This window comes from Lentinus tigrinus (assembly GCF_003813185.1).
Source record: "Lentinus tigrinus ALCF2SS1-7 unplaced genomic scaffold L226scaffold_15, whole genome shotgun sequence".
Lineage (NCBI taxonomy): Eukaryota > Fungi > Basidiomycota > Agaricomycetes > Polyporales > Polyporaceae > Lentinus > Lentinus tigrinus.
In genome coordinates, this window is record NW_027137924.1 from 553,764 (window position 1) to 571,041 (window position 17,278).

The 17,278-nt window shown below is 55.7% G+C and overlaps 6 protein-coding genes across 6 annotated transcripts; 5 read left to right on the forward strand and 1 right to left on the reverse strand.

The window, feature by feature from the left end:
- Window positions 1–460: 460 nt before the first annotated feature.
- Window positions 461–2,313, forward strand: L226DRAFT_613813 (uncharacterized protein). Its single transcript, XM_067686548.1, has 4 exons — window positions 461–550; window positions 613–672; window positions 731–999; window positions 1,062–2,313. Exons 3-4 carry the CDS (start codon window positions 897–899, stop codon window positions 2,147–2,149), a joined length of 1,191 nt encoding a protein of 396 aa, XP_067534626.1. The 5' UTR covers window positions 461–550; window positions 613–672; window positions 731–896; the 3' UTR covers window positions 2,150–2,313.
- A 629-nt stretch (window positions 2,314–2,942) lies between these two features.
- Window positions 2,943–5,212, reverse strand: L226DRAFT_464737 (uncharacterized protein; the record flags this gene model as incomplete). The annotated part of the gene is made up of 7 exons (XM_067675881.1): window positions 2,943–3,056; window positions 3,135–3,284; window positions 3,337–3,954; window positions 4,008–4,535; window positions 4,664–4,729; window positions 4,788–4,958; window positions 5,012–5,212. The coding sequence occupies 7 exons, from the start codon at window positions 5,210–5,212 to the stop codon at window positions 2,943–2,945; spliced, it is 1,848 nt and encodes a 615-aa protein (XP_067534627.1).
- An 881-nt stretch (window positions 5,213–6,093) lies between these two features.
- On the forward strand, window positions 6,094–8,819 carry L226DRAFT_464532 (glycoside hydrolase family 37 protein; the record flags this gene model as incomplete). The annotated part of the gene is made up of 9 exons (XM_067675867.1): window positions 6,094–6,312; window positions 6,377–6,785; window positions 6,839–6,973; window positions 7,027–7,061; window positions 7,114–7,309; window positions 7,365–7,583; window positions 7,645–7,984; window positions 8,051–8,480; window positions 8,547–8,819. The coding sequence occupies 9 exons, from the start codon at window positions 6,094–6,096 to the stop codon at window positions 8,817–8,819; spliced, it is 2,256 nt and encodes a 751-aa protein (XP_067534628.1).
- Window positions 8,820–9,385: 566 nt separating this feature from the next.
- L226DRAFT_553524 (acid protease) lies at window positions 9,386–10,998 on the forward strand (the record flags this gene model as incomplete). Its single annotated transcript, XM_067682931.1, has 10 exons — window positions 9,386–9,482; window positions 9,549–9,593; window positions 9,645–9,782; window positions 9,860–9,963; window positions 10,038–10,138; window positions 10,198–10,266; window positions 10,323–10,369; window positions 10,422–10,509; window positions 10,568–10,680; window positions 10,744–10,998. The coding sequence occupies exons 1-10, from the start codon at window positions 9,390–9,392 to the stop codon at window positions 10,996–10,998; spliced, it is 1,053 nt and encodes a 350-aa protein (XP_067534629.1). The 5' UTR covers window positions 9,386–9,389.
- Window positions 10,999–12,057: 1,059 nt separating this feature from the next.
- Window positions 12,058–12,836, forward strand: L226DRAFT_94147 (uncharacterized protein). The gene is made up of 2 exons (XM_067687357.1): window positions 12,058–12,472; window positions 12,564–12,836. Exons 1-2 carry the CDS (start codon window positions 12,185–12,187, stop codon window positions 12,684–12,686), a joined length of 411 nt encoding a protein of 136 aa, XP_067534630.1. The 5' UTR covers window positions 12,058–12,184; the 3' UTR covers window positions 12,687–12,836.
- A 1,246-nt stretch (window positions 12,837–14,082) lies between these two features.
- Window positions 14,083–15,573, forward strand: L226DRAFT_583602 (uncharacterized protein; the record flags this gene model as incomplete). The annotated part of the gene is made up of 4 exons (XM_067685557.1): window positions 14,083–14,201; window positions 14,321–14,602; window positions 14,666–14,978; window positions 15,038–15,573. Exons 1-4 carry the CDS (start codon window positions 14,091–14,093, stop codon window positions 15,571–15,573), a joined length of 1,242 nt encoding a protein of 413 aa, XP_067534631.1. The 5' UTR covers window positions 14,083–14,090.
- Window positions 15,574–17,278: the final 1,705 nt, after the last annotated feature.

Genomic DNA, 17,278 nt, shown 5'->3' on the forward strand with positions numbered 1-17,278 from the left:
TACGCCTCTTCTCGTATGCATAGGTTTTACACCGGTTCTGTCCCATGTGCATCGCATGTTGTATTCCTGTCCGTGGCTGCGTCGCGGCATACTGTCCGGCGCACATACTGTTCCCTCTAGAAATCGACGATGACAACTCACGACATGCGCGGCGGACCTCAAGGCTTCCTCATGACTGAGTCTGTGCAAAGGTTCGATCATTCTTTCTGCATTGAACAGCTTTGTGGTATACGAAGCGCGGCCGCGGAACGTCAAAAAGGTCCCACGCGCTGGCATCGCTGGGTGGACGCTTTATCGGCCCGCTCATCAGTGACGTGCCGGTCTTCTCGCGGTGCGTCCGAATGGGCAGGAGAGTTGCAACGTTCTTACACATTATCAATCAAACGCAAGGATGAAAGCGGTAGCTCATAACGCAGCTCAACGGAAAAATAGGTAAATGTCCTTGATTATGGCAGGTTCACCAGTAATGCGACACGACAACTTGCAAGGCCATTGCAAGCATCAAGGCTTTTTCGAGGGAGGACTCCGCTCCTACGTAGGACACAAGTTGGTGAAGTCTATTTTTCCTAGGTGCCGGGGGTAGTATGTACTCGCTTACGCACGAACTAACAGCAAGCTCACGGCAGCATGCGAGCGGCACCTTCCAAGGCGCATGAATGAATACCACACCGTGTCAGTGTCTCAATATCCATCATAGAACAGTATCATGACACACTAACCGAGCGAATAGAAGGCGAGTTAGTTGCGTCTCGGAGCAACGAGTGCTCCGCCCGTACCACCCGCTTTAAGGCCGCAAGCGGACGCAGGCGTCTTAAGAGTGGCAGCCTCGAGGCCAATCCCTCCACGCTTCCCTCTCGCATGATCAGGCCCTTGCTGCCACCACCGAGTGAGCGACAATGGTTGTCGTACCTCGGACGACGTCCGCCCCTGGCGACGGAACCCAGATAACCTCGCCCAAGGTTGCCACGACCACCGTAGTAGGATTGGTCCTTGGCATCTGTGAGTAATCTCGATACCTCTCGTCCTCTCGTTGCCGCGTCTTACAGGCTGGGCCGTTCAAGTATGCCTGTTCGTCATAGTCGTCAGCTACCAGCTGCTCTCCTGTCCATGCAGGAAGCGGAGACCGGCTGGACGCATACCACGGAAGGTACCTCGGGATATCGTCATCACTACCCTCCACACTCCTTCCAAACCCAAACGCTCCTTCCGCGCCTGTTTCGGTCTCTTCGACAAGTCGCACAAGAGAACCCCACTTAACCACCTACCTATTCCCGGCTCGGAGAAAGGCGCGACACCCCAGTCAGAAAGGCGCCAGCGTCCGAAGGCATTTAGAAAGCTCTACCTTTCTGTGAAGAGATGCGGGACTGCCTCCCCCGAGTCCACATCTGCACCCGCAGCCGCCGACGGGATACGCGGACCGACTCTGCGTGAACGTCGAGCGCTGCATTCCCTCTACCTCGATACCAGCCTTCCCTCGCCTCGTAAGCGGTACCCTGGAGCCTCCAGTCACTCGCCTATCTCCCCTGCACTTAAGCGCATGGGCCGAGTCTTCCAGTTCGACTCTACTCCTCCCGAGACACCCACCTTCACACCCTTGCCGTCGAGCCCGAGGACACCAGCCGGTCGTCGTCACTACAAACAACTCGACGATAGCAAGTACTCGGATTGGGCTAACGAGCCCTTGTACCGAACGGAGCGTCCTCAGGACGCTTTCATATCCCCGTGGTCTCCGAACGAGGGCGAATTTCCGTACTACACGCCGCGGTACTCGCCAGGCTTCAAGACCTATAGTGAGCCTCGGACCCCTCCGCCGCTCTATCCCCCACCTCCCGCGTATCTCCCAGAGATTCCAATTCGTGGCTCGGGAAGCACACCTTCGACTCCCACCCGGTCTGAAGCTTCCCGCAGTCTGTCTCCGAAGCTCAATCCTCCAATTTCGCCCATTGTGTCGTCTCTACGACATGAGATTGACGGCGACATTGGCAGCTGGGAGCACCAGGACGTTCGGGCTGCGTTGGCGGAGACCCGAGGGGAGGATCGTAGTGTGTTTGTGATCTCGAACGACACAGGGTCCGATGAGTGGGATGCTTCTTCCGATCTAGACACCGTCAGTATGCATACGAGGGCATCCATAGAGCCTCTGAAGTAACCAGAGCTGGACGCAATTCTAGTCCCGTTCGCCCTACTCTGACTACCTATGGCGATCGAGTTCACTGATGTATGACTACGGACGGCGAGCTTGTATGTATGTAGACGTGTATAATAACGTAACCTATTTCTTTCAGGAGCGAATCGACCGGGCGTGTCTGCGAGGCGAAGCAGATTGGCCAATTACTATCAGTGTGACACGCGCAGGCACTGTCTGGCAAGTATGATAAATTGCTGCAGGAGTACCATTATACGTACATCATTCGGCAAGTACGACGAACGTCGACAGCGAGAAGTACATGCACTCACTTCGGTCTTAAGCTTCTTGTTGCCCTTCCTGTGCCACCTCCAATGCAGGGATTGCATTATGTGATATTGGGATTTTGTGCCATCAGGTCACTGCACACATCCTATACAGACGCGTGAGTGCCCTCAATCACGATAGGAATAAGTACTTAACGAAACGACCCTTGATACTCTGTTTGTGCTTATGCAGGCAAGACATCTTCGAGCAGAAGAGGAAAGAGGATCATCTTTGCCAGCAAACGTTTGATAAACGTGCAACTCACGACGACGAAACAACCCCATTCACCTTCCGACCAACATCTCCCGGCGCCTATCCAACGTACTTGTTCGAAAGCAGAAATAGAAGTAGACAATTGGCCATAGGTCTCTTGTACAACTTAGTGGAAAGCATATCGATACTACGCAAACGTACCTGCCCCGAGCATAAGAGGCATCACCTCGATCGTCGTCTCTCCGTGTCCGAGTCCATGAGAAGTAGCTTGAGCGCTTCATTCATCGACCATCATCTTCTCCGTGTGCAGGCCTTCGCCGTAGGCCATACTCTCGAAGATGATCTGCCGCCATACGCTAATGACGAACTCAGCCGCTTCTTCTTCCAGAACCTGTGAGGTGACAGCAGTCAGCATGGACCACAGGGTGCATTGGTGGATTAGTACGGCGCAGAAGAGTATGGCACGCACCGGCTCGAGACCTTCCACAAGCTTCTGTGGCCCTTTGTGGTCTTTGAGGTGTTCTAACACGAACATGATCAGATCGTCGTCTTCGAGCTCTCCCAGATACTTCGTCATCTGCTTCTTGATGAGAGGTTCCAGCTTGCGATCGATCATAGTCTGCGGAGACGAGATCAGAAAGTCAACGCAAGTAAAGGGAGTATATACTCACGTCTGAGACGCCATCCCACCGGACCTTGCTCTTGAACAACGTCTCCTTGTCGCGCGGCACCTCCCCACGCATCTTCTCCAGCCTCTCCTTCGCCTTCTCCCCGCCTTCCGCGAGGTCTAGTCTGGGTAGCGGCACCTTCCGTTTCCTAATAGCCTCTTCCTCCTCTTCCTCCTGACCGAAGACAGTAGCCTTCTTCTCCGGTCCAGCCTCCTTGGGCGCGGCAGGGGCGAGGGAGACACTGAGCTTGACCGGCGCTCCATCGTCGAGCAGCATGCCAGCCTTGCGCTGTTCGTCTTGCAGCGCTTGCATCTCGTCCATCTGCCGCGCCAAAAAGGCTTCGGACTCGCGCCTCAAGTTGTCTGCCTCCCGCTCCTCGTACATCCGCGACTCCTCGTCGGCCGCTTGTTCTGATGCGAGACGTCGTGCACGGAGACTCCGCCATCGCGCGCGATCCGTGTAGAATGGTTCGTCACTCTCATCGTCGTCCCAAACGTCCAGTCTCGCGCGCATCTCTATGCGGTCGCGGTCCTCCGCGTCCTTCATCGCCCGCTCGCGTGCAATGGCGCGCTCGAGAGCTTGTATTCGAGCACGTTCGCGAGGTTCGTAGCGACGTTCACGCTGATGGGGTTGGGAATTTAGCGGGATACCGCAGCGAAAACCTGTTCACTCACGTCTTTGTACGAGTTCTCTTCATCCCGCCTCCGTGCCTCTTTCCTCTCCTGCTCCAGCTCCTCATCTGTCTTCCCTGGACGTACGGATGACTGTCTGTCTGAAGCTGGAGTCCTGTTGCCCTCCTCAGCTTTCACAAAGCCGACAGGTTTGCTGTAACCCTGCGCGCCCTTGCCGAATCCTCTTGGGACTGGAGCCGTGTCAGGCGGAGCTTGTTGTGGCTTGCCCCACTCGCGAGTCTTCGGACCAGAAGGGGCAGCAAGTACGTTGGGCAGTGCTTCGCGGACGTCACGCATCTTCTCTCGTTCGCGTTTTGCTGCTCGCTCCCGGAACTGCGCGATTTCGGTCATGACGAGACCGCGTTGTGTCTCGGGCAGGTCGGCCTCTTGGAGATCGTGGAGATGGGGTGGGATAACGTACTTCTCCCGGTCCAGGAGCCCATTGCTGGCTGCTTCTTGGGACTTCTTGTTGATGTCCGAAAGGAGTGCGTCTACCTTGACCCTAGCTTGACGCATGGCTTCGTCATCGGCCTAGTGGGAGTCAGTGGTCTCAGAACATGATTCCATATACCATCCTGCCGATGACGACATGTCCTACTCCGACTGAACATGTCGCCACCAGCAAGGTGACGTCTACGAGATAGGATATGGCCACGTACGTCGGTCCGCATCTTTTGCGCGCTGTATGCGTCTAGGAAGACTTTCGTGCGTTCATCCGCTTTGACCTTCACGAGGAGGATATGGATGGGTACATATCAGATGACCGTAGAAGACAGCACTCACAAGTAACTTTTTGTTCACGCATCCGTCCTCCAGCGCGGGCAGTTCGACATTGTTCAATAGGTCCATGGCCCGGAGCGCGCCATCAGGATCTTGGTACTCTACGAACCCAAAGCCTTGCGGCTTGTTCGCGGGAGTGATGAGTCGTTTGAAAGAAGAAATGGGTCCACAAGCCTGAGTGTTTCTCAGTGATTCCCATATTACCCCGAATGACTGTTACCACACACCTTTAAAAGCTCGTTTAGGAATGAGTCTGTTATCCCCCCGGATATTGACCCAATGAACAACGTTGTCGGTTTCGGCTGTGGCGGCACGAACGCAGGTTGATGGTGCATTTGCTGCTGTGCTGCGAGAGCGGACATTGAGGGTCCCTGGCCGTAGGAGGGCATAGGCGGACGAAGGCCAAGCCCCATTCTATTGTGCTGCATATCGTTGAAGAGCCAATGAATCAGAATAGAAGCGATGAACAGCAAGCAGCAGCCTCGAGATGGTGGTACAGACGAAACAACGAGCTGCACCGGTCCTGACGCTCAGTTCCATCGGAGCGCCAAGTGGATTTGAAGTGTAAGTAAAGAGCTTGACTCGGTTGAGAGTCCGAAAGAGCCCTTCTCAGCTCCGCTTCCTCGTATGTACCTTCTTTCAAACACGCTGTACTCGTACTTCTGCACTGTTGCGCCCACTCTCCGCGAAACCTCAGAGTCGCAATTACCGATCACCTTGTCTCCTATCCCCCGAAGAGACTCCAAGCTCCCCCATGTATCGAGGCTCGCTCGATCATATCGAAGGACGCAGCCAGCATCAAGACAAGGATTGCAGAGTCCGGAAAAGCTGGAATGTTGTGATGCGGACCAAGGTGCGAGCCTCAGGTGACGCCTCTCTGATATGCTCTTCTATGATGAGCGCATTACGTGAGGCCGTGGACGCCGGCCAGTGTCCAGGCAGTCAGTAGAAGGCGGTTGCCCCAACTCCCAAGTCCCAACGATGCTGAGCGCAACGCATGCGAAACCCTTGGCCTAGATATGTATGTAATGCAGGATCATGATGATGATGGTCATGCAGGTGCGTACCTGGCAGGGTCCCAATCTCGAGCTCCTCTTCAGCCGGATGGTCACCCGACCAGGCGCAGTTACCATTCCAACGTTCAACTACGCGCCAGGGGTTCTCAAGGACGTCATGAGCCTGATGGTTCGAAAATAGCCGGACATGAACCATCAGCGGCTTGGGTCGCGCTATGCACGGTGCGGGGTATATAAACCGCCCCGCATTCTGCATCCCGCGTCGACCGACGACGACCTGGTCCCCGGACAAGATGCTGCACTGGCCTGTCGTGCTGCTCTCCTCGGGTGTTCTTCTTGGTGTCCGTGCCCTTCCCCAAGGGCCTGTCACGAGCAGCGTCACCGCACCTTCCATTACAGTATCGACAGTGGTCGCCAGCCCCAGTGTACCCCTCTCGTCGTCTATCCCCTCCCAAGTGCCGCTCCCTCCCACCCAGGCATGGTGTCCCAGCAAAATCTTCTGTGCAGGCGAGGTAAGTGCCATAGACGTATGTGGCGTAGACATACAATGGAGCTGACTGCTTGATGTCACGATAGCTCCTCCAAACTGTGAACATCGCTGCACTTTATGCGGACCCTAAGACCTTCGTCGACAAGCCTACATCCAAGTCCTCGCAGGAAGTGCTCTCTGCCTTCCAGGCAATCACGAACGACACTGAGGGTAATATCGTTGACTTCGTCGATGATAACTTCCGTGGCGAGGGTCTTGAACTTGAGGCTGTCGCATTGTCAAGCTTCAATGCCGACCCGGCTTTCCTCAACAACGTCTCCGATCCTCTGGTTAAGGCCTTTTCGCAGACTGTCCATGGATTCTGGACCCAGCTCATCCGGCAGACGAACCAGTCTACACTATGCCCCGAGGGTACGGAGAGCGGTAGCTGCGAGAGTTCCTTGATACCTCTCAATCATACCTTTGTCGTTCCTGGTGGTCGCTTCCGTGAACAATGTCAGTCCGTTCCTGTTGTGTCGCGTCTTGCCTACTCACCAACTATACCACAGACTACTGGGACTCGTACTGGATCGTGCAAGGTCTCATCAAGTCTCAGCTTTACGACATCGTAAAGGACACTCTCGAGAACTTCATGGACGAATTGGAAAACTTCGGTTTCATCCCCAATGGCGGTCGCATCTATTGTACGTTCCACATGATCATGGCATCTTTCTATACCCCGCTGACATGACTACAGACCTTAACCGCTCCCAGCCGCCCCTGTTCATCCATGTGAGGCAGGTCTCATGCTGTTCTGAGTGACGTGGCTCATCACCCTTGACAGATGCTTTCTGATTATGTTGCCGCAAGCAATGACACCTCCGTTCTTGATCGGGGACTTCCTCTCGCTGAGGCCGAGCTCAAGTGGTGGGCGCAGAACCGTAGTCTCAACGTGACCAGCCCATTCACGAACAAGACTTATACCATGGCGCGTTACGCAGTCAACAATACCGCACCTCGTCCGGAGTCTTATCTCACTGGTTCGTCCTCTGAACGGTTCATGATGGGCAATGTGACCGACTCTTTCTAATACAGATTACCTGACGGCCAACGATCCGGCACTATCGACTCCTTTGACCGAGGACCAGCGCTCGAACCTCTACGCTGAGCTGGCGAGTGGTGCCGAGACTGGCTGGGACTACTCCTCCCGCTGGCTCAAAGATCCTCTGGCCGGCAGCGCGTCGGATCAAAATCCTAAGCTACGATCGCTGAACGTTCGTGGCACCCTCCCGATATGCCTCAACAGCATTCTGTGTATGTCCCCATATTCGTTGTACCTCTCCAACGAGCGCCTCTGACCTCCTGGACCTTGCAGACAAGGCTCATCTACTGCTCGCGGATCTTTATGAAACGAAGCAGACGAACTCGTCATCTGTCTCCACTCATCGGGCCACTGCCGAGGCTATTCGCGCTGGTATCCTTGACCTCTTCTGGGATCCGTCTAAGCTTGCCTTCTATGACTTCAATCTGACGTCGAACGCGCGGAGCACGGTGTTCAATGTTGCCACCTTCTATCCTCTTTGGAACGGCATTGTCCCCGACGAGCTGCTCTCTTCGAGCCAGAACGCCTTCGGCTTCTTCTCTTCGCTCAACATGGTCCTCAACCGGTACAACGGTACATATCCAGTCACATTCCTTGAGACGGGACTGCAATGGTGCGTCATGACTTATTCAGCTGCGACGCGTCGTCTTCAATGCTTTGACACGTGATCGCGACACAGGGACGCACCGAACTCCTGGCCGCCGCACCAGTACATCGCCCTTGAGGCCCTCCGCGCCCTACCTTCGAACGTCTCCTCGGGCGCGCTTCCTACTCCTAGTAGTGACCAGTCCACCTTCAGTCTCATCCCGGATGGCCAGCTTTTAGTGTCTGAGGATGCGCTCCCGAAGCAGAGTCTTATTGGCAACAACAATGCGAGCACGTCTGGTTCGTCCGCCGACATCAACAAGCTTGACGGCACGGTCTTCAACGGGGGCAACAAGACCGATGGCGAAGGGTGGGCAGCGACCCTCCAGCGCGAGCTCGCGAACCGGTACATCGCGAGCGCGCTCTGCAGTTGGCATGCGACCGGTGGAGAGATCCCCAATGTCCTCCCGAGGTTGTCTACACAAGAGCTCAACGTGACCCAGAGCGTCAACAACACCGGAAACGTGAGCCGACCATCCATTGAACCGATCTATGCAGACATGCTGACGCCTTTATGCCAACTGCTGTAGATGTTCGAGAAGTTCTCGATCTCGGACGTCGACTCCGCCGGTCGCGGCGGGGAGTACACCGTACAAGCTGGTTTCGGCTGGACGAACGGCGTGGTCCTTTGGGTCGCAAGCACCTACGGCAACGTCCTCGTTGCGCCGCAGTGCCCTGACCTTCTCGCGCAAGCCACGAGCACGACCACCGCTACTGGTGGCAGTAATGCCGCTTCGAGTGTCCGGGCTGCCCCCGCCATCACGATCGCTCTCGCTTTCGTCGCTGCGATCATCATGGCGTAGCGGCGGCACATCACATTGGATCAAAATTCAAAATGTACTAGACACGCAGGAAAAGTAGTCTTCTTGATGCGTGCTGTAATGCCACCTCGGCACCTCCATGAGCTGCGACTACGGATCATGCGAGATGTCTCAGAAACATACACACCAAGCTGCGTACATAATACAGTTGCTTGCGGCGTGCGCCTGTTGTATTGACCCGTGACGACGAGAGCTTCAATCCGCAGCGTGTGCGCGTCGACACTCAGTCGTTAACGTTTCAACGGTGATTGTAACGAACAGCTGCGACTGTAACTCCCGCGTGGCCGAGGGACTGGTCACTGCGTTCCTTGAGCAACGACGTGCGCTGCTTGCCGCTTTGCCTGCAGACGGCGACCCAACACCGCATCGCACACTGCTAACACCTAACACACGGCGCTGCTCCAACCTTCCCGCCAATGCCATGCCGCCTCGAGCCCGTCTTGGCTCCAATGGCCGCGCTTAATTCTTTACGGGCGCCATCAGGACGTATATGAGAAGCAATCTCGGGATACATAGCCAACAAGCACCTCCTACCTCTCGAGAGAATAACGTATGAGAATGTCGCTGACAACTTCGGCTCTCCTTCTCTCAGCAGCTGCGCTCGTGCACGCCCTCCCGCCCAGCGTACCGCTCCACCTAGACAAAGTGAGGCTTCCCGTTCCTATGTCATTACCGCGACGCGTTGCTCACTGACTTCGCTTCCGGCGACAGGGGTTCTGGTTCGGAGAGTTCGAAGTCGGGACGCAGACCTTCACTGTGAGCTCGAGCTTAAGGACGGCGGCAGGGACAGCTGACCAACTACCGCAGCTTCCAGTCGACACGGGCAGCTTCGCCATCCTCATCGAGCAGGGGAAGTATCTCCCTAGCGCCTCGGCGAAGCAGACGAACCTCAGCGAGTTCATCCAGTTCAATGGCGCCAGCGAAGACGGCACCGGGCCTGCGGAGGTGTGCAAAGTTTCTTCCTCTCAATCTCGAGTGCGCCCGTCTGCGCGGGCGGCCATGATCTAAGGCGCATGCATCAGGAACTCCCTGTCTTCGTTCTTGACGATGTCAAGTTCGCAGGGGTGACCGTGAGCAACTTTCTGGTGGGGAACATCACTAACGGGGATCCTCTACCCGGCGATGGGTACGTTTTCGATGGAAGGACGGGTCTCAGGTTTGTCACGAGATGCTGACGTTTTTGTGTTTGTCTGTGGACAGCGTGGCAGGGTTCAGTCCTCCCGCTTCTGACTTCAGCGGAGGTGACCCCACGACGTCGAGTGGACAAGGCCTCATCGAGACCCTCTGCGAGACTGGAGTTGGTGCGTACTGTTCGGCTCCTACTTGCGTACGACGGCTCGGGCTAATGCGAGCATGCTAGTCTCCCCGGGCCAGTTCGGTCTCACCTTCGGGACGGACGGAAATGGGTCCTTTATCTTCGGAGAGATGGGTACGTGGCTATTTGTCGACTACATGCAACATTCATCGGAATCATCTCGCGTGCAGACACCTCCAAGATAAGTGGCGAGGTGACCACTGTCCCAACCACAACTGTAAGTCTGCTCCCTCGTTCTCGAACGTAGTCGATGCTGAACTATCCATTAGAAGGACTCCTGGTCAGTCAACACCACCCGAACGGACTCTCCGCTCCTGGTCGTCGACGGCAAATCTTTTGGACAAATTCAGGCCACATGTAAGACTGCTCTGCCCCGTCTTTTCCCCGCTGTGATCTCACCGCACCCATACGTCAGTCGATAGCGGGTCCCCCAACATCATCGGGCCTCTAGATCAAGTCCGAACGATACTTGGGTCCATTGGCTACAATATCTCTGAACAGACGAACGATGGCATCACCGTAGCTCTGGTGCGCACGCGGCTCCTCTTGCTGAGGCATCAGCGAACGTACATACTTCTCACAACTTCTCAGGGAACGTACGACTGCTCGCGCACCCCGGCGCGCTTCGGGTTCAGCTTCCCCCCAAGCAGCACGGTACACTACATCGACGCCGGGGCAAACGTGCTCAACCGGACTGCGGACGGGAAGATCTGCACGGCGAATGTCTTGGGGACGTCGACTGTCGACTCGGCTGAGTGGTCCATAAGGCAGACCTGGTTCCAGGGCCGGTACGTCCAGCATGACTTGGACAACAACACCCTCTCCTTCGCAGATCTCGCGCCGTGAGGAAGACGCGAGTTCTTGTTTGACCGTGGCATACGATACTGCCCTGGGCATTTAGCGCATAATCATGGAAATGTAACCTGCCTAATGCTATGATATATCTCGAGAACGATTCCGCGCATATAGCCACGTTGCGAGTACGATAGCGCGAGGACCGACCGTGGTGACGTCGGTGCACCCAATTGGGCAGGTACGGTCGTCGTGTCAAAGCGCGAGCCAGGGCTGTCTCGATTGACATCCCCAGTATAAATGCCATCGCGGCGTGGGGCATCGCTCTCCCACTCTTGCCTTCGGACCACCACCTCCCTCGCTGGGCGACGGACGACGGACGACGGGCACCCGGGTACGCTCAAGACCTACGGATCCTCAGGCTAGGGTCGGTACGTCCTCGACTGCAATGGGGGACGCCCCTGCGCAGTCGAGTCGCCCCGAGGGGGTTATTGCCGTCCTGTTTCGTCGCTGCGTTGACTGTGTATAGAAGGCTAGAGCAAGACGCAGTGGCTATATGCGCCCGAAGAAGGTCAAAGCTCAAGCAAGGAGAGGCGGAAATGGGGACGTCGGTTTGCATAGTAGGTCGGCTCGTCTCCCCATGCTCGTCCTATCCGTCCATACTCTGACCATCTTCCTTTCCAGGCAGATACTGGTGTTGTTGGTAGCGTTCCAGGATTGTGATTGCATGTATCGTGTCGTAGCAGTGGTTGCGTTTGATCTGCTTTCTTTGCGACAGGGCAGCTCGACTACGCAATAAGTACCCGGACGACATCGACTCGACCGACAACATCGACTCGACCGACGACAACGGCCGTGGAAAGCGGGAGGGCCTGATCAACCCCCTGCCTGGGCGGAAGCAGCTTGCTGTTTCTCGCCAGCCTCGCGACGAGTCCAACTTCGTCGCGGGCCTCTGTACACTGGAGTGCGGAGGTAAAACTTTCCCTCCGGCCGGGGGGATCCTTCTTCGGAAGGGTCCTTTTTCTCTTTCATGACGTCTTTTGCCTCCGCTCGGCGGACGCAGAAGGCTCCATGGACGAGAAAAAGGACTCGCAGCAACTTCGTCGGTGGAGTCCTTGTTCGTAGTGTTGCGCCGAGGCGAGTTGGGACTCGGGCTCGACTCGACTCGTATGGAGAGTTCGAGAAGCTCGGGTATCGAGTTGGTCGAGGCGAGTTGGGCGAGTTGGAGCGAGGGAGCTCGATGACGTTATGTAAGCGATTACGATTGGCTGGTGGGGCGCGATTGCCTTACATGGGGCCCGCCCGGCGCCCTCTCTGCTTGCTAGCCTCCACCGTCTGCGACCTCGCGATGCAACGCGACGACCGCTCCGGGACGCGTATGATTGCATCAACACATTCGACGACATTCTATCTAATGAACTGCTTGTACTATTCTTCCACTAGCAGCAATAATATGCCACCATCTCGCAGAAGGGGAGCCCCCGGATTCCGGAAACTCATCATGTCGAACTCGACAGCCCGCCGTTGCGTATGTCCTTCGAGTGGGCCGTGCACCTGCGGAGCACGCCCATCCGACTTCTTCTTTGTGCATCCGAATGCTAATCCCACTCCTTCAATTGGCTCCACATCCACGTTCCCACCTGCAGCATTCCCAGCCCAGGCCACCCGGTATTACCCAGGTCCTGACCATCCCACAACACCACCACCGGTCCCCTTGCAGGTCACCACATCAATTGTGGTGAACTCGCCTTCGCGACAGAGGAAACGCCCTTCTGACTCGCACCCCGAGGGAGCAAGCGCGCCCAAGAGAAGCCGGCGATGCCGCGCTCGGAAAGCCTCCGCGCCGCTCACGTCCTCCGTAGTTGGTGTTGGCCCATCCGGAGTTGCACAACCCTTCACTCAAGGTACGCCGTATGACTGACTCTTTACCAGTATTTTCGCTTACTTGCTGCTTCAATGCAGCCCCAGAGAATGTCCCGCTACCGCCGCTTCGAATGCCGATCTCTTCGATGCCACTGGGAGATGAGGCAGACAGCTCGGACTCGGACTCGGACTGCGACGACCTCGACAATCTTCCTGCCTACGCATTCCATCCCGAGTCAGATCCTGAGGGCGACGACTGTAGTGCCGCGGCGATAGATGTGTGGTACTTCGCGCGCGCACTTGAGATGCGACCTGCACCCGAAGTCAGGCCTCGGCCGGAGGACGAACCAATTCTCACAACAAAGCCGAAGACCCCTTTCATAGGATGTAAGGCATGCAAAAAGTACGTCCATTTGTCCGCTCTTGGATATCTATGTACGCTGATCAGATTGAATAGGTGGAAGACATACAAGAACACAAAGGGAGGTGGTATAACCAGTACTTTCCGTAAGCATCTCAGGAACAATCACAGCGCCGTCTATCAAGAGGTCTGTCGGATGCTTCTCTCGCAAGGGAAGCTAAAGTGTTCGACGGCCACCGCGGCCACTTCCGAGTCAAACAGCTCGCAGACCCGCGATGATGTGCGACCACATGAGAAGTTCACGCATGAAGGCTTCCTGCTGCGGCTCATGCGGTGGATCGTTGCCGACGATCAGGTGTGTTACTGTGCTGCTGAGGGTTGGAACTTCATTGATACTCACGCTATTGTCTGACAGTCCATCAATGTTGTTGAATGTCCAGAATTTCAGGACCTCTTGTTGTACATCAGCCCGCACCTCGACGAGAAGGACCTTCCGCACCGCAAGAAGATTACGACAATGATTCAGGAGCAATGGGAGAAGGCACGCAAAGAGATCATCCGGGAGCTAAAGGTGAGCGCACACACTCATATGCGCGACAGCTGTTTGCATCCGATATCTAAAGACATCATTCAGGATTCACCTGGCCGTGTCTCGTATACATGTGACATCTGGTCCGATCAGGAGCTCGCCTCGTACCTTGCCCTAACCGCGCATCATACAAAGAAGGATGAACATGGCAATCTTGTCAATTGCAACCATCTTCTCGCCTTCCGCCGGATCGTCTCTCATGCGGGGAAGTCCGTGGCCGATGCAGTATACGACCTTCTAAAGGAATCCGACCTCTTGCACAAGGTATGAAACTACATGTTCGCCACAAATCCGGTGTCGGCATTGACTTCATTTGATGCTTCGTAGATTGGCATGTTCACCTGTGACAATGCACCGTCAAATGACAAGTTCATGGAGGAATTGGAGGCTCTGCTTGATCAGGAGCAGATCACCTTCGACCGGCATGGCAACAGGATTAGGTATGTGGCTTAGCTTACTACTTTTCGATTGCACTCAAACTAGTACTGACATTCCTGCCCACAAGGTGCTTCCCTCACGTCGTCAACATAGCGGTTCAGCACATTCTCGATGCCCTCAAGCAGAACCCTGTCGTGACATCCTCAACATCGGAGTCTTCTGGTTCTGATCCAGTGGGCAAGGTCCGCGATCTTGTGGCATATTGTCGACAATCCGATCGCCGGCGTATTGAGTTCCGAACAACTATTGAAGATGGTAACAAGGCGCAGCTCTGGAAGGATGAGGTCGGCAATCTCATCCAGCTGCCACTCCTGCAACTCCTCCGCGATTGTGAGACAAGATGGTCGTCGACATTCCTCATGATCAAGCGTGCACTGCACCTATATCCGATAAGCATTTGTCGACTAGTACGAAGTTATATGCCACTGAGTCCTTTGTCACATTACTGACACTTCATTCGTTAATGATAGGCCATTAAGACGTTTCTCTCGCATGTCTCACGGACTGACATCTCCCACACCCTCCTCCGTCCATCTGAATACGACGCACTAAAGGAGATATATCAAATACTGGAAATCCCACATGACGCCCAGCAGCTCCTGTCCTATGAGCGTACACCTTCGCTCACCATAGCCTTGCCAGCCTATGAGTTGCTCCTTGCTGGATGGCGTGAACTCCGCCAAGAGATCCCGCACATGGCCACATATATCAACACTGGCATTCAGAAAATTGAGGAGTACGTGAACCTCTCTCGACGCTCACGCATCCATGCATTAGCTATGGGTTAGTCCTATTCTGATGCTGTAACTTTACCGAGTCACTACTTACTGACCTCTCTCAAGCTCTGAACCCCGCCATTAAGCTCAGTTGGATGGAACAACACTGGTCCGCCTGGGAAGCTGCACAAGCTCGTGAATGGCTGCTCGATGCGGTATGCACAAGCCACAACATGCATCCTATTTTCCGTACTGATGATTTGTTCTATAGATGCAAGCATACCGCGCACACGAACGGCGGAGTCAGGCACGCCTCGCACAGCGATCATCTAGCCTTCCATCTGCACGCACCTCAGCATCCAAGACACAGGCACGTGGCCTCCGGAAGCTGTTCAACCACTGTAGCACCCACAGCACATCGCTTCGTCCCTATGCATCCGATTCCATGCTCGGCCTGCCCTCGAACTCCTCACCTTCCAGCTCCCAAGTCCCGACACAGCCCAGCTTTACTCACTCTGCATCCCCGGGCCAGTGCTCCTGCCCAGACCCTGTCGCTGACCCAAGCATGCTGTGGTGGGAAGAGCCTGAAGATGAAGATGTCCGTGCGCGGGACCGTGCAACAGTTGAAGGTGAGCTGGCGCGGTATATTGCTGAGGGGCTAATTGGAAGCATCGAGAGCGGGAATGACCTGCTGCGCTACTGGACAGTGAGTTCAAGTTTCTGAAGTCACAGCATCCCGCAGCTGACTTATCTTTCCTTCAGATCAATGAGAAGGTGTACCCGTATCTGTATCGCGTTCACAAGATCCTGGCAGAGTGATATATCATTTACTGTACATTAGAGCTAGGACGTGATGTATCACCGCCTCTAATTACAGAACCCCCCGATATATCACGCCCTCTCTACTAGAGATGCTTGTGCCCACCTACTGTGGACCCCAATCTGGCTGTGCGCTGCAGGCCATATGGATGATTCATCCCGCCCCCGCCCTCCTACCCAAAGCGGTGAGGAGCATATCTCCTAAAACCGGCACGGTTTCGCACTCCGCAAGTGTGCCTTGAATGCTGCATTCCACCAATTAGGCAGCTATCAATGTCCGGAAAGGTGCGGCTACGCGACCACGCCACGCCGCAAGAGAGCACCTATAAACGTCCTCCCATTGGCTGAACGCGTGGCCACGCGACCGCGCACTACTGTGGGGCGCCGCAAGAGAGCACCTATAAACGTCCTCCCATTGGCTGACCCGCATCACGGCGCTGTTTGGGAGCGCACAATCCCACCCCTTGCAGCCTGCGCGCGCAGCCGCGATCCCTTGGAATGCACACAGATGATAGAATAACATTTTCATATATAGTAGGGGCACAAAAGAAGGTACCAAACATGATGAAACCTGGCGCGACGTGGCAGCGCTGGGTCGTGCGGCTATGCGCGACCCTCGCGTGTAGCTACGCGACCCAGCGCCACCACGTCGCGCCACAGGAGAGCACCTGTAAACAAGCTCCTATTGGTCGAATATCAGAGTGTTGAAGAGGGTGCAGAAGCGGGGTTTAGGGCGCGGCGCGCGGACATGCTCGGGTGTGGTGTACAGGTCAGAGAGGATGGAGAAGCAGGGCGCGGACGTGCTCGGGTGTGGTGTACACAGGTCAGAGAGGATGGAGAAGCAGGGCGCGGCGCGCGGAGCGTGGACGTGCTCGGGTGTGGTGTACAGGTCAGAGAGGATGGAGAAGCAGCACGCGGACGTGCTCGGGTGTGGTGTACAGGTCAGAGAGGATGGAGAAGCAGGGCGCGGGAAGCAGGGCGCGGCGCGCGGCGCACGGACGTGCTCGGGTGTGGTGTACAGGTGACAGACGAGGAGGTGGCCGATGAATCTTGAACGCGGAATCTCGACAGGAGATAGGCGTGAAGTCGTCGTAATTCCTCAGGGCTTGACGACGTACGTACTTGAGACAGTATCTGTCAGTCGTAGACCGGGAGAAGCGGCGCGCGGACGTGCTCGGGTGTTGACGGTAGACGCTGGGGAGGACATGCAGTGCGAGTTGTTCTGGTCGCTCGACGATGATGTGCTCGCCGGCGGGATCCCAGCGGATCATGTGGTGGTTCTCTGGTCGCTTGAGCAGGCTTGAGTGGTGGTGAGTGGAGTGGGAAGACGCATAAAGACATGTACACATAAAGACATGTACGCATAAAGACATGTACGCATAGAGGTTTTTGAGGAAGGTTGCTTGATTGGACGAGTCACGCGCTTTGAGTGACCGGTTTTCGATGGCGCAGGCACAGAGAAGTCCGTGGTTCTCGGGGGAAGGGGCAGTAGATGACGACGGCGCAGGCACAGGCACAGGCACTGGAGCGGGAACAATTCATAGACAG